Consider the following 23,670-nt stretch of genomic DNA (forward strand, 5'->3'; position numbering starts at 1 on the left):
TCCCACCTTTCAAAAAAAAGAAAGAGTGAAGACCAAATATGTGTCCCAGCGAAGAATTCTTTTGAGTTTAAATAGCAGTAACAAGAAGGTTAAAATACTTAATACACAAATTACTTTTACTTATTTTGTGCATTGACTGTAAGTTGATGATCTCCAGGGGCATAACAAGAAATACAATGTGCATGGGTGCATGTGTCCCCCAGAAATCCCCCCCTTCACAAAAAAAGATTGCCCTCGCAAACCATTGATTTAAAAAATTCTTAATTCATATTATTAACTGCTTGCATTTTTTAAGAAGTTTAAATGGATTTTTATTAACCCTCTGAGACTGATGCTGTCTTTTACAACAAGAAGTAACACAGGTTCTAAAATTTTAAAACTTTTGAAAGTTCAGTAAATGGTTAAAAATAGCTAAGTGCTTAAAATTCTCTTTTTACTAATTTAACCTAAAATTAGACTTTTTTTGATGGATTAGGAAGGAGACATAAATATATGTTTTATTATAAATACATTATAAATATTATTTATTTATTATGTTGGGTTTTTTAATGTGTGTTATGAATGATTTGTTTATTACAAAATAAAAATGCAAGTCATAAAAAATAGACTAACAGGGTACGCAGGTGGTCGAGTGGTTTAAGGCCCTCCCCACGTACACAACGGCCCAGGTTTGAATCTGGCCTGTGGCCCTTTACTGCATGTGTCTCCCCACTTTCTTCCCTGTTCCTGAGTCTATCCACTGTCCTTCCTCTATCAAATAAAGGCATGAAAAGGCCCAAAATAAATCTTAAAAAAAAAAAAAAAGTAAAACTAACGCTAAAATTACCAAGAATGTGAGTACTTCACAGTTAAAATATAGCTTAATCCTTCATTTTTTTTAAATAGCTGAATATTGGGCCTTATCTTATAACTTGCAAAACTATATGTAGAACAGCCAGAGGCCCACTGATCAAGCTGAAGATAAAGAGTACGTATCAACCCAACATATTGGCAAAGGACATATTTTTTTTTACCAATTAACTAAAAAGAGAAGTCAAAACAAAAAACACATTGTTTTTACATTAATTTTTATTGTCATTCATGGGTGATAATTAAAAAGGCATGCGCATGACTGGGCATTAATGAAACTTCAAGTCCAACATGAATCCAAAAAGCTTAATTTGTCATGCAGAATATGGGCTGGTGAAACCTCTACATCCTTCCCTTGTAACCTACACAGAAAAAAGGTGAAATGACCAGTTATTATTAGATTTATCTTTTGAGGCGTTTCACATTCATGAATCCAACATGTATTTGCGCTTGTTTCATTTTTCTTGCCATTTATAAGTCCTGACACACCTTACAAACATCAAACTTTAGGTTTCTACGTTCCATTTTCTCTTCTTTATAAACCAGAAATCACTTTCAACAGACACTCCCAATAACAATCAACATATTAATACTGTATGTTTATGTCACTGTTTTATATATTGTTTTTACATACTGCATGAACTCAATAAAGAGAGAACCAAAACACTGCGGACATGCTTCTGAGCTGAAACAGAGTCTTGAAAACACAGGTGGGTGAGAAAAATGTGAGTATTTTCTATGGTAACTAGCTCCAAAACTGCACACAGCATGCCACACGATGGGACAGTTCACCCCTCCCCCCCATCCCTCCAATCAGTCGGTGAGAGAAAAGGGTCACTTGTGGCAGCAGACGTCTGCAAAACTAAAGTGTCTCATTGTGTTCTGTCCATTTTATTTTTACTTCTCCTGCTCGACAATCTTGTGCTCGTTCATGTACTTGTCAATCAGATGCAGGGGCACTCCGCGTTGCATGAGTTCGTAAAAGGTGAAGCCTCCTGAGGAGCAAGAGAAAATAAAGCCTGTCATAATATTGTGGGGGGAAGTAGATGCAGATGTGGAGAGAGGAAGAAGAGCAGGGGGGAAGAGGAGCTAGAGGCCGATCAGGATGAACAAACAGAATGTAAATAGAGGAGGCTAATAGGAGAGAAAGAAGGTGAAAACAGCTCAAGGCACATTCAGAGTGTAACTTTGCACAAGCTTGCAGAAGCAAAGTTGATTTCACTGAGTACAGTGCAAGTGCAGCATATTTGACCTATGTCAGATTAATGAAACAGATGCTACCTTTAGTAATCTTTCATATGCTAACACTGGAGGAATAAGTATTAAGATACTTATTTAAGGCAACTGTATCGACACTTTAATGCATATTGATGCTGAGTGAGAGAACAGTGATAACCATGCACTCAAAATTTAACTTGTGCTGGTTGCACACTGCCCTATCCCCATGAAGTCTGACAGAGCTTGCAAAGAGGAATGGTGTAAAATTGCAGTGTGCAATTTTATCCAGATGTGCAAGCTTGATTGAGACCTATCCACACAGAGTCAAGGCTATGATTGCAGCTACTAAATACTGACTTTTTTGTTCTAAAAAACGCTGAATCATATTGACCATGATTAATTTATTAGAGCAATAAAGAGGTAAAACATCAATGGGGATGCATACTTTTCATAGGCCCTGTAGCTGTACAAGATCAGCAGAGCAATGTAAAATAGTATTGCCTTTATAAAGCTGAAACACAGTCTGCTAAGGAGGAAACATTATTAATATAAATTACTCTGTAAAATGAAATAAGACCAAGAACTGATCCTTTTGGGATCCCTTTTGTCTCAGTGAGAAGACCATGATCAACCATATCAAATGCATTGGATAAATCAATAAAAACAGCAGCAAATGCCTCGTCTTAACCATATTGCAAATAATATCAACAACCACAGTGGCAGCAGAGATGGTGATGCACTTTGCTCTAAACAGCTGATTCAAAGAAGATTTTTAGCCGCCTTTTGGACAAACTGATCCTTTTCATGGTCAAACATGAGAGAAAATACTGGCATAGTGGAAGTTCTACAACAAAAGAAGTAATGAAAAGCATTGGTATCAGCATCAGCTTAAAATGTTTCTTAAAACATCAGTATTGGCTCTGATTTTCACAATCGTTGCATCTTTAATTATTATGATTTGTCATACACTAGGGTAACAATGTATAATGTGAAACTGTATCTGATATTGTTGAAGTTTCTGGGGGAAAAAAACTTGTAATTTCTCTCAAACTTTGGTGAAACCTTTATATTTCATGATTAAATGACTCATCTAACAAACTCTACCTTTTCATGATAGTGAAGTATGAAGTATTCCCTCTCGCCACTGTTCAGTGATTAATATAGAACAGGGGTGTCCAAACTTTTTCCACCGACGGCCACATACAGAAATATAAATGGATATTGGGGCCACTTTGATATCCACTAGGCAGTGTTTCCGTCAGAAGCAGAATAAAGGAGGAGCTTGGGTGGAGGAGGGTTGCAAGAGCAGCTCTCTGGCCAGGCAAAAACAGTGTGAATAAGGCAGCATGAGAGCATTGGCCAATAGCATGCTTAAGGAAAATCAGCTGACCATCAGCTGATGAGGTCTTGCATTAGATCAGCTGATCAGGGCTTGACCCCGTAGCCTGCTTTTACTAACACTAAAAGCTCAATTTAATGGCTAAAAAATCATTTCCAGGTTTTTGGGGATTCCAATCAGATTTCAAGGGGCCCTGTTTGGCCCTTGCTGCCACGAGCTCAGCCCCTGAAATATTGTTGGTACTGATACTTGCTGCCAAAACTCATCAGGGTGTTAGAAAACAAGATGTTATTATTCTGATTGCCCATAGTTTTACTTTGTACAGTCTTGTCTTTAGTTTAGTCACAAAAAACATCATTAAATTCTGCTTGTTGAGATGTTTATTTACAGAATTAGCATGTTAGGGCCGTCTTATGCTGAAACTAGGAAGTGCAATACAGCCGAGCACAAGCTCCACGCTCAAATTTGGGCCATATTTCATTTTTATTTCTAAAATTTGCTGCGGGCCAATCAGAATTAGACCGAGGGACGCATTTGTCCCCTGGGCCACAGTTTGGACACCCCTGATATAGAGAAACTGAACTCTCTCTTTTGTACATTCACACGACATCACTCAGCTCCAAAAACAATATTCAGTGTTAGTAAGCTTTGCTTAGCGTTCATACATTTTCTGATAACAGCATAAAGAAGGCCTTGTCCATGGCATCAACATAGCATTAAACTCAGTCCCAGGTTCCAAAAAAGCTTTTCTGGAATGGTTAGCGATTTTGGAAATGGTTTACTCACCTTATCTGTGGCACAAAATACATGAGGTAGTCTTTGAATTCACACCAAAGATATGGCAGTCAAATACAACATTCAAACGGGGTTATTTAATTCAGCCAGCTGAGCAGAACTGAGGAGTAACTTGGGCAGAAGCTGTCATGCCAGCCTTGATTCATTAATGCCAGATTTTTTTCTCTGGGTCTAAGGAAGGAAAGCCAACTTTGGACTGAGAAAGCGAGGGTACAAGCTGGCTGAAAAATGCATAATGAATGACATAAGCTTCATATGCCAAAACCATATGAAAGCTTACCTTATATGAGAACATACATTCACAATTCTTGAGTTTGGACTGGGGGAGAGAGAAGAGAAGAGGGGTTAACAAAATGTTTACATGGAGTTATATGTGTGTACCAGGGAATACTGTTTAGATATTACTGAACTCTTATATGAGGAGTTAACCGTGTGGCATAAGAGGACGCTGGAGTCTGGAAAATAGTCTCAGACAACACAAACACCACAACCTTGTATGTTAAGACTGTGTGTTGAGGTGGCGTGTTGTGATGATGAACATGATGGCTGAAACATGGGGGGATAAACCTTTACATGTGGTGGAAATTAGAAATTGTCATCAGATATTATGTGCACAACACACAAATGAACAGATTATTATCATGTCATTATTCTTATTTATCTGTTTTTAAATGGTCTGAGGGGCGGTTGCACCTGCTGTTCATAGGTTTAAATAGATAGGTGTAACGTTTTAACTTAAGTGGGAAACATTGCATTACATAAATGAAACAGATGTACCTCACATGCAGTTTAACTGCATCTGTTTTCCTCTCCTTTATAGCAGTATACGTCTCACAGAGAGTAGGAGATTATAATGAAAAAAATTGTCTACTTTCGCGCACTTTGCGCAACTTATTTCATGTTAACAATATTTGCTTCAATAAAACAAACGTATTTTGCCTTAAATGCCTTTTTCTTGAACAAAACGTGTTGCTGTTGCTAATAGCATGTTAGCTAGCAAGGGTGCTAGCATGCTAACTTTACAACATCCACCAAGTCCCCAATATGGCGTTCAACTGACCTTTTTTTTTAAACCAGCAATTAGCTAAGTCATTGGGAGGTATCATCTGTATTTATAAGGATATATGGACATCAATCATATACATAGGCTAAATGGAAACAAGGCGTTAAGAGTGAATGCTGGTAGATTAGAGAACAGCAGTGATAACGCAATCAAAAACTATTTTGTTGTGTTTGGTGCCTTCAACAATTAAAAGCACCAATTTAAGGCATGTTTTTATTGTGAAATAATAAAACTGTGTCAGAAGACCTCTGTGTCTTTGGGCTGAAACTAGCGAAATGTAAAGTGGTTAAAACCAGTGCTGTATTCTCAATGACTTTAAGCTAGCAATTGCACTTTGACAACTGGAGCTGTAGTCTGCCTTCCTTTTAGCTGCTTCTTCACACATCCAAAATTTGTTAGCCACATTTAAGATCCAACACACATTTTGATGGAAAGTTTTCACCCAGAGATGGGGAGAGCTGGTATTGTTTGGGCAAAACACCCAGATGGGTTGCTCTTATTAGTAGCCCCCAGTTGTAGGTAAACAGATGGAAAAAGTTAGCTTCCTATTATTTTATCTTTTCCTGTAAAAAGGAAAGAAATAAAGAATGCTCATATCTAAAAACCTACTTCTTGCATACTTGTTATATGTAGACATTAGTCCATATAAAATCCTTACAACTAATAACTGCCACTTTTTACTACTAGTTTGCTGGGCTAAGTGAGCTAAGTGCCAAAGTTAACATTAGCTAGTTAATATATGAACTTATGAAACAAAAGAAAATGTCTGAAATGGCTACACCTCACCTACTTTTTCTTTGGGAAAGATAACTTTATAGATAGTTGCCGTGCTTTACTGAAAAGTGAGCTAACTTACAAAGTTTATGGTAGCAATCTAGTATATCACTTTCCATGATGAAAACATACAGACATTTTGAAAAAGGCTACACTTCTTTAAACAAAGATATTCGATTTCACAGAACTCACACATCCAGTAGCTACTAGTTTTTACTGCTAATTAGCCAAATAAGCTAATTGACTAATCTAACTTCTCTTTAAATAAAGAATTCGTTTTTTAGTTTCTTCACCCAGCAGCTACTACTTTTTTACTGCTAATTAGCCAAATAAGCTAACTGACTAATCTACCTTCAATTCTTGTAAAACAAAGAAATTAGTTTTAACAAAGTCTCTATACCTGGCAGCTACTGGTTTTTAATGCTGATTAGCCAGGTAAGCTAATTAACTAAGCTGACTTCCCTCCCCCACAGCAAAAAGATTAGTTTTCACAGAATTGCCAAACCAGGCAGCTACAAGTTTTTACTACTGATTAGTTAAGAAAGCTAACTGTCAAAGCTAACATTAACAAGATAAACTATCATTCACCTTGAAGGAGGAAATACAAGGAACAGAAAATGACTGAGAGAAAGAACTAGGACCCTGGTTTTAAAAACATGTATGGTCAATTTAAAGTTAGAAATTGTTTTGCGAACATGATTGATTATTTATTTATTATTAATTATTGATTAACATTATTGATTATATCTGCCTCAGTGACCCTACACTAGGTAACAATCTGATAAATGTCTCTCCCAGTCCATAGAAAACTGCCACTAATTCTAACACCCATTTTTATTGTGTAGTCAGAGTTATAAGAAATTTAAATCTAAATTTCCTAATGTCTGGTGGTTAACTATAATTTATCACCAAGGTGTTGTTTAAATCACCTTTGAGTTTGGATGCTATAGTTACTTCCTGTTTCATAATCAATTGCTTGTATGTGGAAAGAGCTACAAAACTGTCCTTTCGGTAAGACATATTTAAGTTTTAATGTAACAACTTTGAATAGCTATAAGAAATATTAAATATATGAATAGCTGGTGCAACCATTTCATAATACTTACATGTCCACTTCCTATGTGGTCAGCCCTTCGGTAGACTGCTAGCACAGTTCATTCACAACAATTACCCATTAACGTTGGTTTTCAAAAGTTGATTTTCCACTGACCTTTGACCTCTAGCTTGCAGTCCACTTGGGCCTCTCCCAGGTCGTTGATGGCCTTGCAGGTGTACATGCCGCCATCGTAGGGGCTGGGCTTCCTGATCTCAAGAGTACATACTCCCTGGTTGCTGAACATGCGGTAGCGTGGGTCGTCAAGGATGGCTATCTTGTTCTTCATCCAGATCACTTTGGGCTGCAGTCAGACAACAGAAACATCAACGGCATGATGTTACCTCAGTAGATTATCTTTATGTTGGATGCCACGCCTTATCAGCATAATTAAAATCCAGTTTAACTTGGATCAAAATTCATGGATTTGACTTTTGAGAACTCACCATAGTTGCTGAGATCTGGAAATAGTGAAAATCTCTAGTAAAGGCCTACACCAATAATTATGTCATTTGTTAGAGTTAATCAATACTGAAACAAACCTTGGTGGGTAAACTATGATGGATATTTGAAATGCATTGTGTTAATCACAATAAGTTCAGTTATTTATCTAATCAGTCTGATGCTAGCCAAAAAAACCTGCAAAACCATGTTAATTGCATTTTATTTGGCGATGTTCTCAAAGCCCATTTTAGTGTAGTATTATTTGCAATATTAATTGAAGATATGGATTCAAAAAAGATTAATAATAAAAGAAAAGTCTCATCTTTGATATATTACTTTCATAAACAAAAATCTTTGGCAATACATAAACAGATTTAGTGCTTAAACACATCATCTTTCTTATTTTTTTGCAGTTGTATCACTTTAATGTTTCAGATCATCAAACAAATTTTAATATTAGGCAAAGATAACCCAAGTGAATACAAAGTGCAGTTTTTAAATAATATTTTTATCTACTGGGGGAAAAAAGCCACTTAACCTAACTGACCTTAGGTGAAAGTCATGAAATTCAAGAACAGATGAGAATTCATTTACATCTATTAGTCTGAAAAGGGGTACACAGCCATTTCTGAGCCTTTGGGGCTCCAGTGAACCATTAAAGAGCCATTACCCACAAATGGCGAGAACTTTAAAGAGTGGCAAATCCCAGGATGGCCAACCAGCTAAGTTTACTCTTACAGTGCATCATGACTCATCCAGGAGGTCACAAAAGAACCCAGAACAACATCTAAAGATCTGCAGACCTCACTTGACTCAGTTAAGGTCAGTGTTTATGATTCAAAAAATAAGGAGACTGGGCAAAAATGGCATCTATAGGAGAGTACAAAGGCCAGAACCACTGCTGGACAAACAGAACACAGAGGCTTGTCACATGCCGAAAAACATCTTGATGATCACCAAGACTTTTGGGAAAATATTTGGTAGAAGTGATGGGACTAAAGTTGAACCTTTTGGATGGTAGTGTCCTCTTACATCTGGCATAAAACTACTAACACAGCATTTCAGAAAAACAACATCATCATCATGGTGGTAGTATGATGGTCTGGAGCTACTTTGCTTTTGACTTGCTGTAACTTATGGAACCATGAATTCTGCTCTTTACCAGGAAATCCTGAAGGAGAATGTACGGTCATCAGTTTTTGACCTCAAGCTCAAGCACACCTGGGACAATGCTCTGAAAAAACACACTAGCAACTCCACCTCTGAATGGCTTAAAAAACAGAAGGTTTTGGAGTGGACTGCTTAGTCTGGACTTAAATCGAGTTGATGGGATGGCCGTAAACAGGCTCATGCTCGAAAACCCTTGAATGTAACTGAATTAAAACAATTCTGCAAAGACAAGTGGGTCAAAATTCCTCCACTACAATATGGAAGACTCAATGCCATTCAAACATCTTCCGCTTATCCGAGGGTTGGTCACTGTGGCAGCAGATTAAGTAAGTCAACCCAGTTGACCCTCACCCCAGCAATGATTTCGGGTTCCTCGTGAGGTATTCGGAGGAGGTGAGAGAGGAAATATAATCCTTCAAGCAAGTTCTGGGTCTGCCCTGGGGTCTCCTCCCAGGAGGCATCCTGATAAAATGTTCAAACCACCTCAAGTGGCTCAACCACTCAATGCTTGCAGGTGCTGCCTAGGGTGGCACAATCAGTTATTAGGTTTAGGGTGCAACTACTATTTCACATAGGGCCAGATAGGTTTGGATGTCTTTCTTCCTTAATAATCGAAATCACCATTTAAAAACTGGACTGAACAGGACTGTACACATATAGCTGACCGTATCTCATAATGCACAATCTTTACTTTTACCTGTGGTTCTCCCACCTACCCTTGGATTGGCACGGACGCTACAATTAAGAGTAGCGTTGTAACCAGCGATGGCAAAAGTGTTGATCAGTGGCTGTGTGAACTTTGGCGCCTCCTTGAAGTCGTGGTCATTGTACTCGTGCGTTTTCACCTGCATGCCTGTGGGGGGAATGGTAAAGGAATGGGGTTGTGCATGATACTGGTGCTGAGCGGTATCATGTGGGGAAATCCCTATGTGATGAGGGAAAGACAATGTATTTTGGTTTATAAACGACTGAGTATACGACACCACAGTTCAAGGGCCTGTCAGTCATAGCCCGACCCTTGTAAGCTTTCAAAGTGAGCTGTAAAAGCAGGCTCACTTTAGGGTGGAAAACATCACTGACAGTACCTTTCAGGTAACACCTGTGGAAGACATGGTAGGACAGTAAAACATCAACTTTATGAATATTTTAAACTTTAATCTGTGTGATTTGTTCCAAAGCTTTCACTTTGGAAACATTTTCCCTCATCAGAAATAATATTGAGTCATTATGGGCCAGTCAGTGTTACCTTCTTTGACAATTAGGGCGCTCTTTTTGGTTTGGGTGGCAGCTTCACTTAAGCCGCACATGTTCTCTGAGAAGATCCTGAAGAAGTACTCGTTCCCAACCACCAGCTCTGTGATGGTGATGCAAGTGCGATGGTAGTGTTCGATGCATGTGTACCATTCCTATAAAACAAATTGAGTTGTGTTAGTTTAAATATTGAAATTCAACTGTTTTTGTAAAAACTGATCTGGTACCATTGTCTTTTTGTCTGCTTTTTGAATGGTGTATCCTGTGATTGGAGCGTTGCCGTTGTCTCTCGGAGGAGTCCAGACCAGAGCCACATTACCTCCCCAAACGTCTTCAATGGTTACACACTGAGGAGGTCCAGGTAGGTCTAACAAGTAGAAAATATCAGGATCATTACCCTACAGGTTGAAAAATGATTGTTTCAAGACTTAGAAGCAGCAATAAGGGAAGTACAAAGGACAAGTTAAATATCAAGGGTATGCCCCTGTATGTTTTGTTAGTAGTTTGATAAACATGTCCAAAGATGACAAAGACCCAACCTAAAGGTCTAACCCTATGTTTTACATATTCATGTCTAGACGTTGGGTGTCCAAATTTTTGTTGAATGGAAGGGTTGGCTGAAGTGGTGGGGGTACATGGCCTTTTAAACTGAGATTTCCCAGACCCATACTCCAAGTGTCATGCCTCATGCCTTATCAGCATGAGCTGCTCGAGTGATGAAAGAAGTTTGCAAACATCAATGTTTCTGCCCATTTGTGCCACATTTTTTCCACTTTCAACCCATTTTCCCCCTTTCTTGCCTTTCAAAACCAATTAACACTTTTAACCAGCTTTTGCTACTCTTTAACTGCTTTTCACCACTTTTTTCCACCAACCTTAACCTCTTTTAACCCAATTTTGCCACTTTAACCCATTCATGCCATTCTTAAACAGCTTTCCACCACTTTTTTTCCACCAACCATAACCTCTTTTAACCCATTCTTGCCACTTTAACCAATTTATGCCCCTTTTAACCTATTCTTGACATCTTTTGACCACTTTTCACAGCATTTCTACCTATTTTTGCCCATTTCTTGCCTTTCTATCATTTTTCTTTCTATAAAAGCCCAAACAAGGGACATTTCCATATGACTACATGATAGCACATTGGAAATGTGGTCACGACTGTTAACATAGTTTTCCATCAACCACTGCTAATGACGTATCAGAGTCTTAGACGGTTGTCCTATTTGATAGGGGAAGATTTCACCCCTTCCCCCGTTACTCTGCTTAGGGGAAAGAGGCACTTAAAAATGAAGGGTAGGATTTGGAATGAGCCAAAATAGTAATAGTAGAAAAGTAGAAAATCAGGACAGTCACCCTGAAAAAGCAGGATCCATGCACTCACCTACAATCTGAATGTCAATAATGGCTGTGTCCACATGGTTTTCAACTTGAACAGTCATCTCATACTTTCCAGAGTGGCTGCGCTCGGCTTTACGAATAAAGATGATGCTGTCACAGTCTGTGTTTCGGATGCTGACGTGTGCAGGGTCTATTGGCTTGCCTTCTTTCACCCAGGTAACCTTTGGCCTTGGTTTGCCCTGCAACCATCACACAGAGATTAATCCTCTAGTCATGGATATATGTACATGGATGGATTTGGCGACTCAGTTACCATAAATGGCACAACAAGGTTGACTGCTTCACCAACTCTTCGAGTGTACGTCTGCTTCAAGTGTCGTGGGACACGGATCTTGGGCGGTTCTGAAGAGAAAACAGACCACTGATTGTATAAGAGATAGTTGATTATAGAAATTTTACAGTTAATATCTTTCTTGATAATCTCCAACTCAAAAACATTCAAATGTAGTCAGCAAAGTAAGAAAAGTAATCCTAAGAGTAGTTTCCTGAGCTCACCAATAACTTCTTTGACCAAGATGGAGTGCTGAAGGGTCCGTGGAGCGCTGGCACCAGCAGCATTGATGGCTCGAACTCGAACTAAGATTTTAGACCCTGGAGTCAGCCCAGTGATGGTGTACTTAGTCTTCTCCGTCAGCTCTGAGTTGGATACTATCCAATCATCAGCTGTAGAATAAACAGAAGTCAATCAATTTTTGTGTACTCTAATTAAAATGGATATTTCCGGTCCAAATTAAGATTTAGTTGACTATGACTTACAGGTTTACTATTGTATTTTATAGTGACTGAAAAGGGTCAACAACATCTTGGTAATATTCTATTTTAAGAGGTAAGGAAGTGCCAGTATCTAAGCATAGTAATTTCATTTGTGTCAGTGTAAACATGTAAGCATTGACGTGTCATCAAGTTGCAGAAACAAAATGTAAAAGTGTCCCATATATATAACTATATATATATATATATATATATATATATATATATATATATATATATATATATATATATATAATTGATTGGAATGTGCCCTAAATGTGCACATTTTCAAATTTCCCAAAAATCTCTAAAATGTAATCTCAAAATCCCCAAAATTTACACAAAAAAAAACTTCCCAAAATGACAGAAAATTTTCTCTAACAAACAAAATAAATTCCCTGAAATTTCCATTAAATTCTTGAAAATTCTTCAAAGGACAACCCTGCCCACAAAGATCCCAATCAAATAATCAAAAATTTACCATGAGATTTCCAAAATTACCAAAAATTCTTCAAGCAAATTCCTTCAAAAAAATTCAAATGAAATTTCCAAAAATTACAAATACATTTTCCAAATTTCCACAAAAATGCCAAACATGTCCAAATACCCCAAACATCCAAATGAATTTCCCCAATTCCTGTGAAAATACTAAAAAAAAAAACAAAACATTCAAATCAAAGTCCTCCCAAAACATCTACTAAAAATCTTCCAAACATACAAACATATCCCTAAAGTTTCATGACAATATTCATAAAATTTCAAGCAGATTTCTCAAAATACACAAAGTAAGTCCCTTATATGTCTGTGATAATTCATGAAGATACAGCAAATAACTTAAAACAAATTTCCCAGAACATCCAGATTATTCCTTGAAATTTCCTTTAGAATTCTTGAAAATTTCAAATATTTCCCTGCATAAAGTTCCCAATCAAAATTTTCCATGATACCAAAAATTATTGGAAATATTTCCCCCAAAAGCCTACATTGACACACTTCAAAATTTGCTCCTTGGAGCAAATTTACCAAAATATCCTAATTAAATCCCTAAACTTTCTGGAAATTCTTGAAAAATTCAAAAGCACACAGCCTATGAAGTTCCCATTCAAATTTACAAAAGAATTTCAAGAATTTTCCCAAATTAGAAAAAAATAAATCTCAGAACAAATTCATCAAAAAAATAAAATAAAATAATAATAATAATACATTTCCCCAAAATAAAATACATTTACCGAATTTCCATGAAAAAACTTTGCATGAAAATTCCTGAAAATGTATAGCAAATTCTCCCAACATTTCAAGCAACTTACTTTCCCAAAAAATTCCCAAATGTCCAAATAAATTCCCTCAAATTTTCATGAAAATCTTTGAAAATGTCAACAGATTACTTAAGGTTATCTATGTTGTAGGAAAGCCAAAGTGTAATGTCCTCATATGTACACATAAGGTGCTAGGAGGTTAAAGATAATATTGTGTGTAGAGGCTTGCCAAGGTGAAATTCTCTCCCAAGTACCATATATTCTAGGGATTGTTTCTAATACTACTGTATGATAGCTACCTTTCCATCTTGGCTTCAAGTTGGCAATATGTAACTGTGATTAATAATTTTGCCATCAGGCATGTTTGAACCACAAGTGGTACAACCCTGTTCCTTTCAAGCAAGATTTTCACACATTTCAGGAATGACGTTGGGTTGCAAAAGCTCTTAATTTTCTGTTGTCGTGAACATTATGAAAGGCCATTACGTCAAAGTGAAAACCCAATGATTTTTCAGTTTTTCACTCAACCATCACCAATGTTCTTGGATCCTGTGGATTATTTCTCACCGCCTTCTATGCAGTACTCCACCAAGTATCCGTCCAGGCCGGCAGCTCCAATGGTTTCTGGAGGACGCCATTTTACGGTCACTGTGGAGTCGGTGACATCGTCCACAACCAACATGGTGGGCTCACTGGTCACAGCTGAGTGGGGATGACAGTTTCAAAGATCAGAAGAGCCATTCATCAATTGTTCTCCAACAATGGCTATGAACCAGATCGGAAAGCATCCATTTTGGCAAGTCAGGAACATGGAAGCAAGGCGCCTCATTCTCTAGCTGGTACGCTATCAATCTCCATTTCAGATCTCATTAGTCCCCAGTTCCTGCCTTCTATTCTTGTATTCTGAATCATATCTTACTCCTATTGAACCCTCTGACAGACCTGATCTCCTAAACCTCTAATCCTCAGATGATTTGGCAGCCATTATAAAGACATATTTAATATCTTCTAAAGCTCTTGCGTGTCTGGTGGAGGTCACAGTCAGAATGCTTGGGATGGTGGGGTCTAGGGAGGAACAGCTGTTTCGCCAGGGTACCAAGGGCAGATCATACAACACTATCAGAGGCCCACTCTTTGAAATATCCCCCATTACTGTTGATGTTAGATAAACTGAAGCCTTGTAGAGGATTTCCTGGACACTAACGATAACAGTTCAAAGGACAGTTTCAACAGTGGCTATCTATGGAGACGTTGGGGCGACTCACCAAGGGGAGTAAAGGCCTTTGATGGTTCGCTTGGCTTGGACACGCCAATGGCATTGACTGCAAAGACCCGCACTTCATAGGGAACTCCTTCAATCATCTTCTTGGGTTCGAATGTTGTTTCTTTGATCAAGTCAAAGTTCAGCCTCATCCATCTGGAGCTCTGTTTCTTCTTCCTCTCAATAAAGTAGCCTTTAGAGAGAAGTCAGACACCTGATGTCTCACTCTAACACACATTTAACCTACTTTAACAAAGCAGATACATTGTTTACCTAATATTGGTGAACCTCCATCGTATTTAGGTGGTTCCCATGTCATGGAGCACCAATCTCCACCCACTTCTGGGACCAAGGGAGCCTCTGGAGGGTCAGGGATGTCTGTAGATAACAACACAGCCATGTAAAGGACCTGACAAGCACTTTTTCAGTTTGCTCTTCTGTTATATTTTGGATAGCTTACCTACAACCTTGACTTTGACACTGGCCGTGGCTTCACCAGCTTCATTCTGCAGGACTATCTTATAGTTACCGGTGTCCTCCCGCTCTGTGATGTCAATTGTCAGGCTTGTCTGGTCGCCGTATGTTTCAGCTCGGACACGATGGCCGGACTCGAGAATTACCTAAGACAGAGAAGATGGAAATAAACAATCTCAGAGGGAAGAGGACAGGTACCAGGCTCAAAATTTTAAGCCATGTCTAAGAATAGAACTTAAAAACTTGGACACTTAGGGTGGTTACACATTAGGGAACTGGTCCTGGATCCAAGTATACTTGACCCCAAAGTCCTGCTCATTTGATCAATATGAACATATATGCACTGTACTTGGGCACCAATAGTGGACTTAGGATGTCTGAAGGGCAGGGGCAGAATTCATAAAGAGGGCGCCTTCTGCATGCTGTGAAGCTCCAGTCCAGCGCACAAGTTTTGTCAACTTTTGCCCTCTAAGGTCACTGTCAAATTTTGGCTGTTAAAAAAGTATTCTATCAATTTTTTTCCCTATTTAGGGCACCAAAGTGGGCACTTTCTCAAATTTTCCCAACTAAGAAAGCTCCAAAGAGGCTACCTTGCTAAATTTTCTCCACTAAAAAGGCATTTTGCCCATTTTTGTCTATATTTAGGGCTTTCTAAATGACACTTTATCACCTTAACCTTCCAGGTAAACTTTCACAGTTTTTTTTCCAACTTTAAAGTCCTAGGGGGGCAATCAGCCTCCTGCCCCCCCTTTGAGTCCACCAGTGTCTTGTGCTGTGCCTCACTCCACTTGAAGAGGTGGACTTGGACATAATTTATGTAAACTGAGGCATGCAAAAGATATGAATGCAACTGTGAGTACAGTGAAGTTGCAAGTGGAGTTGTACAGGAAAGTCTTTATCTCTTTTGTCTCTTTAAAAAGGATTGTATCAGTGCAGGGGGAACACATTTTATCCTCTGTACTGCATGGTAGATGTGGAAGGAAGAGGGTCGTGGTTTTTTTTCAGGGTTTGGGCGAGGAACTTTATATCCAGTGAAGGACAATCTTAATGTTTCAGCATACCAAGACATTCTGGACAATGCTATGCTTCTAACTTTGTGGCAATAGTTTGGGGAAGGCCCCTTCTATTCCAACATGGCTGTGCCCCAGTGCACAAAGCAAAACTATGAAGACATTGTTTGATGGGTCCGGTCTGGAATAAGCCAGACATTTTTGCCCAACATCAGTGCCTGACCTCGTACATGCTTTACAGAATGGGCAATAATTTCCACAAAATTCACACCAAAAGGGTTTGGAAAGCCTTCAAGAGGGCAGGGGGTCAACAAAATAATTGTGACTTTTCTGAAAATTCATGCTCACCCTTTCTCCCTTCATCCACACCACCCTGGGTGCTGGTTCTCCACTGATGGGAATCTCCAGGCGGAGTTTGTTTCCTGCCACTATTGTCACTGTGTTGTCTGGGAAGTTCAAGCTGTCCAAGTGCACTCTTGGTGGGTCTGCAGAAAGTTAAAACACATTAGAGTTTAACAAAACCCACATTTTTGTAACACCCCCCCCCCACACACACACAAATACAGCATTGATAGTTTACCAATGATGTGAATTTTGGCTGTCAGGCTCTGTGAATATCCCTCGGGTACGAAAGTGTAATCTCCGGCATCGTGAAGGGAGCTAGCTTCAGTTTCAAGACGATGGACCCTGGGGAAAAAAGTTATTTTCGTTAGTACATCAAGTTATAAATGAACAAAGCTTGAGAGAGATTACATACTTGTTTCTATGTATAATGGTGATGCGGTCACTGGGCTGGATCAGCTGCCCATTCCTGTACCAACGACCTGGGACATTGCCTGGGTAAATCTCACAGTGCAGCTTGAGGGGTTGGCCAAGCAGCACTGTGATATCCTGTAGGTCCTGGTATATTTTCAGTGGTTTCACTGATTCAAAGTAAAAGAATTGTGTGAAGCAACACAGATAAATTAATGCTGTTTTATCTTAAAAGCATGTAAATTAGAAGAAATGAAAAATGACTGGAATGCTACATACAGTCAACCTGTACGTGAGCCTCAGATGTGCCACCAGTGGCCATGATGGAGTATGTCCCAGTGTCCTCCCTGGAGGCATCATCAATTACCAAGTAGTGCTTTGTTCCTTCACTCTTTACTCTGTATCTGGAGCGAACCCCTGTTGGGACTTCAACACCGTTCTTCATCCTAAAGGAGTAAAAAGCATTTAGAATACAAACATACTTTGTATATTATGTGACAAAGCTAGCAAAAAGCTAAACATACACTTGAGTATTCCATTGTTGTTTTATGAGCGTTTTATCAAAAAAATTCATTGGTAAACACTGATAATTTTCTTACGTGTGGACTGAGAAAGTATCCTCTTTTGTATTTTATAAAGAGCATTATATGGTTCATAATGTAATCTTGTCTTTGAGTATATTATCCTTCATAACATATTGGCTGTATGGCACAGTGTCACCTATATCGCATCATATTGAATCACAATATTTTTTATTGTATGGCATCTTTTTTGTGCTTTGGAATGTTCACAAATGTTGTTCATGAGGATTAGGGTATCATATCATATTTTATTGGTGCATCTTATTGTGTTGTATCCTATCATGTTGTGACGTGTCATACCATATCATATTGTATTGTGTCGTGTTGTGACGTATCATGCCATGTCTTGTCGTATTGTTTTGTATTGTTTTGTGTTGTAACGTATGGTATTGCAAAGTATCGTAATTCGGTAGTTCTCAAACTAGGGTCTGGGGACCCCTAGGGGTCCACGAGCCACAGCTTGGGGGTCTGCAAAATAATTTAAAATAAATTATTAAAGTAAAGCCATGTCATTCAAAATCAAATAAATACATACAGGGAATCTGTGGTTTTCAAAAAGGATTTCCAATTTTGATTCATCTGACCACAGAACAGTTTTCCATTTTGCATCAGTCCATTTTAAATGAGACAACAATGTTTTCTTCTGGGCATGATACAACAACATTTTTTACACTTCTGAGATGCAGTTTTTGGCAGATTGGTGAACCTCTGCCCATCTTTATTTCTGAGAGACTCTTCCTCTCTAAAATGCTCTTTTTATACCTAGTCCTGTTTCTGGCCCGTTACCATTAACTAAACTTATTAGTTGCAAAATGCTCCTCTAGCTGTTTTTTCATTTTTACCACTTACTTTTCCAGTCTTTTGTTGCATCGTCCCTACTTTTTTGAGATGCACTGCTGCCATCAAATTCAAAATGAGCAAGTATTTTCCATGAAATGTTAAAACGTCTCAGTGTCAACGCCTGATATGGTGTTTATGTTCTACTGTGAATAAAATATGGGCTTATCAGATTTGCAAACCATTGGATTACATTTTTATCAACATTTAGCAAAGCAGCCAAACTTTTTTGTAATTGAGGTTGTATTTACAGCAATATTTAACATTAGCATTGGCTTTATTTCATTTTAACAAACCAGCTTCTTTATTCTGCCGTAAAGGAAGGCAGTTCAATCAACCTTAAACATCTGAGATGTGAGATGAGATGTTGTGGAAAATATGTGGTGAATGTTCAAATACATACTTTCATATAGTCTTACCATTTGACTTGAGCGCCCTCCTCTGACACTTCACACTCCAGCTCAATCCTCTCATTCACAGTGGTCTTCACAGGCTCAAGCTCCTTAACGATCTTAACTGGCAGCTCTTTAGGGGAGAAAGACATAAGAAACTGAAGTAGAATGGCAAAACAGTTGTATATTTTGTGGTTTGTAGTTCTTTATAAGCTCAATGAAGATTTCCACTTCATCTAGATACCTTTGACAAACAGCTCTGTTGAACATTTCTCATCTCCTGCAGCTACAGAATAAGCTGCATCATCACTCAGGGTGCAGTTGTTGATGACCATAATCCTCTGTGTGCCTTTATGCTCAAAAATGTACCTAAACAGGAAGTCCATTAATCACATAATTGTGCTCCAAAGTTACACCATATGAGTCAAAATGCAGTTGTCCTAAGATAGGGATGTGCAAAAAAACAGAAAGAAAAAAGGAAAAAAGAAAACAAAACCTCACAAATTATCTCTGATTTTAATTGACCATGGGAGTAATTGACCCTTTGTTGGCTGACCCACCAACCAGAAGCCCCTCTTTATTTGTCCTTATCTTTCACTGAGGCAAAGTTAAGAAAAAATGTATTATATAAATTATAATCAAAAGTCAGTCACATCACAGGGTCAATTCTCATGGGTCAATTCTCATGAATGCAGCATCCTTATTTACCAAGCATGCATCACATCCACTTCACAAACCCAGTGTTCAGGCTAGAAAATGAGGAAGGATCACACCAAAACTCTGGCGTGGAGAATGGATGGATGAACTTACTTCCTTTGACTAAAGGTCAGCAGAGGAGCCAGAATGGGGCCGGAGCACAGGGAGTACACAGGAAGTGATTATGGCAGACAGGAGGTAGACAAACACACAAAGACAGAGAGAGATCATGCCAAGAGGGGAATATGTAGTCGACAGTAGTGTCAAAAGAGAGAGAGAGAGAGAGTGGAGTCTTCGGAACAGGGAGCCTCGGAGACCAAGACCAGAAAACAGCAATAACCTCCCAGATGGCTTTAACTTTGCATGGCTTTGAACAGAAGTTATGTTTAGACTATATCTTCATCCAGTTTGCAACAATTTTAAGTTTGTAATCCATGTATCTTTGCAGCTTGTTTTGGGGGTCTTTACATGCTAAATATCTCACCCCATAGAAATACTTATCTGATAGTTGTTTTGTGCAAGTCGTGCACGTGGTTTCGCCAATTTTCACATTTTAACATTCTTGCACAAGGAATTTCATTGGATTGACTCCAGATTCATTCTAGACTACCTGGAAATAAGGCAGTGACCAGGGGCCAGAGTTTAAATGATGATTTCATATAACTTTTCAGTGCTTTTAACTATCATCGCCAAACATCACAGGGATGATCCCACATTTAACTTGAATATATTCGTGCCCTTGATCCCACTTTCTATCACAGTGCCCCCATGTGGCAACGAGAAAAACAAAGCCTCTTTTTTGTGCATATTCACTAAATCCCATCGTGACTTTGGGATAAATTATTCTGTGTTCTTCCAAATTTTATGGCAAAGCAGCAGTTTCACAATGAAAATGCCTACATGCAGACATCTCATGAAAGTGCCCCCAACTGGCAACAGGAAGTCACACACTTAGGTCTTTTCTGTATAACCCTTATTGTACTTAACGACTTGAAAATACTTAAAGATTTTCAAAGAAGGGCTTCAAATTTTCTCCACAACACTGACATATTTCATTAAAGGGGATTATAGGCATTACTATATCTCGCCATTTAGCAGGAAGTTGAAGTGTCATATAAACATCTGATTTGCTTCAAATGTACAAATTTTCAAATGTACAAATTTCTGGTTGTGCTATAGTGCTACCTATTGGGAGGAGCCAATAACATCTCTAACATAAAACATCCAATCTTGTTTGAATTTTACCTAAAAATAAATACCTGTCCTGTCACTTCGACAAATTAGCATCTGGCTTTGTCATACTGCCACCTACTGTTGACAACCAGTACTACCTCACATACAAAGTGCAATATGCTCATTATTTCTAACTCAAAGACAGTCCTGGGAGGATCTACATGGTTTCTCTGCTGTACTGCAGCACACTGCACGGGTTGCTACACACCCACGATTGCAAAATACCCCAACATGCACTGGGGTGGAGGGCCCTTCAGTGCTGCTTGCAGCCCTAGATAATTTTCTTATTTGAAATCTATTTAGTCGGTTCCAAAGCCAAACTTAGTTAAAGACCTTTGAAGGAGGTACCACCTTTTTCCTGTGCGGAGGACATATAAAGCAGTTAATGGCAAATAAAGACAACAATCTACATCAGACACCGCATTTACACCCAAATGTAGCTCTGGGAACTTATATACAGTACTGTGCATGTACTTACATGTATGTGAGACTGTATGGAGCTGATAAGAGCCACATTAGAGCCGAGAAAAACGTTATTTTTTCATTGGTAATGGTTCACAGTAGAGTAGACTGGACTCATAAAGTAAACTGTGAGAGTGATGTAAGCATACGCTGAGGTATTGTCTTTCTAAGCTATTTTCTACTGGCTAATTTGTGTAAATATTTCTTTGTTGTATGTTTTTTAGCTTTACCATGTGAACCATTGTGTTTTTCATTGGTGACAAAATGAAAACACAATCTACCAAACAATCAGTAAAGAATCCCACAAATGAAACGCATTTTCAGAACTAAAACGGTTTTCATTTGTGCAGTGTTGAAGGGGAGAGGACACAGAAGATAGACAGAAGAAACAGAAGTCACATACTTGGGAGATGGTCTGATTTCCTGCCCGTTCTTGTACCACTTCAGATCAACCGTGGGGTCGGCCAGATCAACCACCAAGCGAATCTTTCCACCTTTATCCACCTGGTACGCAGGCTCCAGTTTCTTTGCAAATGCTTTTTAAAGAAAGGATAAAAACCAAGGTCCAGATTTTGCTTTTGACCAAAGTTCACCGCCCATTTTTGCATGAACAGTTTGGCTCACCTTCGCTTTTCTTCTCCTCTTTTGGGATCTTCTTCATCCTCCTCAGCAGACCCCTCAGGTCTGTGATGCCATACATAAAGGCGATCTTCTCATACTCATCTGGTTTTGCGTTCCTCAGGATTTCCCACACGTCGATCTCAGGAGTATCGTCCTGCTGTTTCGGCTCCCTAATGGTGCCAGGTATGATGGACAAGTGTAAGGGTAGGAGTCATAGGCAGGTGTTTGCAACTTGTCTTGAGGAACTAAGGTTCACCATTATGCAATTGGATTACTTTTTAATACCTAGCTTTCATTGCTTTTGGAAATTTGATTTTCTTGTCATGATTCTTTGCAAACCGTTCCTCAGGACATGTCACACAAAGGGATGGGCGTGTTGTGTTTGTGTTGGAATTAGCTTCAGGGGGTGTTATTGTAATTTTAAAGGAGTGAAAGCACAGGTAAGTTAGGAATAGAAGTGTTCCTGTATTTGCTTAGAAAGTTAACCATGCAGGGTCAAGGACATGTCAACAGGATTCTATTTTAAAGTGATCACTAAAGAAGTAAAATGGATCGTAAAAAGTCTAAATTAAATATCAACAAATTCATTTTCTCTCTTTTATCAGGAGTCAGGTTGTGGAGGCAGCAGGCAAAGCAAGTCAACCCTGTCTTCCCTCCCTCATCAGTGTTTTCAGCACCTCCTGGGGGATTCTGAGGCATTCACCAGGCTACGTAATCCCTCCAGTGAGTTTTAGATCTTCCCCAGGAGGCATCCTGATCAGATATTCCAAGCTCCCTGCCTTATCTCTAGGACTAACAGACACTTATTCTGACTGCTTGAATCCATGATCCCTAACCCTTTTGGTCATTACCCAAGTTTCATTACCATAGGTCTTTTTGTTGTGGCAAAAATATTAGTCACTGATGCTGACCTTTGTGCTGGTGTAGCACCTGCCTCTGCTGACAGAAGCACACATTTAGTTTAGTGATAAATCCCTCAGGTTGGTACAGTCCAAAGCAAAGATTAGACTGGACCTAAAAAAATCCAGCTCAACCCTACTAAAGCCATTTCAAGTTCTCTCTCTGTCCTGGTCCAGTCCAGGCCAAGCCTACTTTGAATGCAAAACTTTTCAGTGAGTTGGCTGCTATAGATAAAGTTTTAAACTACAATTTTGAGCACAGAACAACAGCATGTATTACAGACATGGCCTGTTACTGTTTATGATAAACAGAGCAGTGAGGATGACAAGCAGACGCACACACATCAATGAGCTCTGAACACACAGAGATTTTTGTAGAGCATCAGTCCATTAATAGCCCAGCCAGTACATCCATGTGAGCCCCATACGGGTTATATGCAGGATGCATGTGAGCTTGTCCATGGTTTCCATGGTAGCCCACCTGTGATCGCCCATGTGAACTTCAAGTGGGATCTAGCTGGGACCTCTAGAGATGGGGCCTATATGGAGTTCACATGGGCAATGGTTGGGCCACTGACAAGCATGGAACCCATATTGCAGCCTGCATATGACCCATGCAGGGCCCACATGGACATGCTGGCTGGGAGACTGCAGTCTGCAATGCTGTTCCCTGAGTTGCTCTCTCTCTCTTGCTAGTTCCCCACTGCGCCAATCAGGTGAATCTGGCTGGCAGCGCCACTTCTGAACAGCTTTTCTTGCTAATTATATTAATGATTAATTAAACAGTTATGTTATTTTTAGTAAATAAGCTGTTTGACTGGAAGTTTTATCAAAAGACTTCTCTTACTTCCTTTGACCCAGCCTGGGCCTGAGGGGAGGGGGTATTCTGGCCTGACCAAGCTCTGGGCTGGGCCAGGTCGCACTGGGCCAGTCTCAGGCTTTGTCAGCTAATCTAACCTCTAGTCCACCGTAGGATTGGGGTTATGTTTAGCCTAACCCTAACTCTGTTGATTTCATCACATTTCCTCTTGTCTGTCCTCCTCTA

General features: G+C 39.1%; 1 protein-coding gene across 2 annotated transcripts in view; it reads right to left on the reverse strand.

Moving 5' to 3' along the window:
• Positions 1 to 1,085: 1,085 nt before the first annotated feature.
• The window catches only part of mybpc1 (myosin binding protein C1), a 46,463-nt gene continuing 23,878 nt past the window's right edge, over positions 1,086 to 23,670 (reverse strand). Inside the window, exons 14-35 of one of the 2 annotated variants that reach the window (XM_041780768.1) lie at positions 21,730 to 21,896; positions 21,509 to 21,641; positions 19,525 to 19,533; positions 18,959 to 19,083; positions 18,742 to 18,847; positions 17,184 to 17,350; positions 16,909 to 17,074; positions 16,732 to 16,838; positions 16,500 to 16,636; positions 15,128 to 15,287; positions 14,941 to 15,045; positions 14,672 to 14,860; positions 13,974 to 14,108; positions 11,896 to 12,063; positions 11,654 to 11,742; positions 11,384 to 11,579; positions 10,224 to 10,363; positions 9,992 to 10,151; positions 9,462 to 9,598; positions 7,249 to 7,435; positions 4,482 to 4,520; positions 1,086 to 1,844 (exon numbers count right to left, since the gene is read on the reverse strand). In XM_041780768.1, coding sequence (XP_041636702.1) covers positions 4,501 to 4,520; positions 7,249 to 7,435; positions 9,462 to 9,598; positions 9,992 to 10,151; positions 10,224 to 10,363; positions 11,384 to 11,579; positions 11,654 to 11,742; positions 11,896 to 12,063; positions 13,974 to 14,108; positions 14,672 to 14,860; positions 14,941 to 15,045; positions 15,128 to 15,287; positions 16,500 to 16,636; positions 16,732 to 16,838; positions 16,909 to 17,074; positions 17,184 to 17,350; positions 18,742 to 18,847; positions 18,959 to 19,083; positions 19,525 to 19,533; positions 21,509 to 21,641; positions 21,730 to 21,896 — 2,803 coding nt within the window. In that variant the 3' untranslated portion in view covers positions 1,086 to 1,844; positions 4,482 to 4,500. The remainder of the gene's footprint in view (positions 1,845 to 4,481; positions 4,521 to 7,248; positions 7,436 to 9,461; positions 9,599 to 9,991; positions 10,152 to 10,223; positions 10,364 to 11,383; positions 11,580 to 11,653; positions 11,743 to 11,895; positions 12,064 to 13,973; positions 14,109 to 14,671; positions 14,861 to 14,940; positions 15,046 to 15,127; positions 15,288 to 16,499; positions 16,637 to 16,731; positions 16,839 to 16,908; positions 17,075 to 17,183; positions 17,351 to 18,741; positions 18,848 to 18,958; positions 19,084 to 19,524; positions 19,534 to 21,508; positions 21,642 to 21,729; positions 21,897 to 23,670) is intronic. The other variant, XM_041780767.1, reaches the window with a different exon arrangement.

Source organism: Cheilinus undulatus, linkage group 23 (assembly GCF_018320785.1).
Source record: "Cheilinus undulatus linkage group 23, ASM1832078v1, whole genome shotgun sequence".
NCBI classification, from domain to species: Eukaryota; Metazoa; Chordata; class Actinopteri; order Labriformes; family Labridae; genus Cheilinus; species Cheilinus undulatus.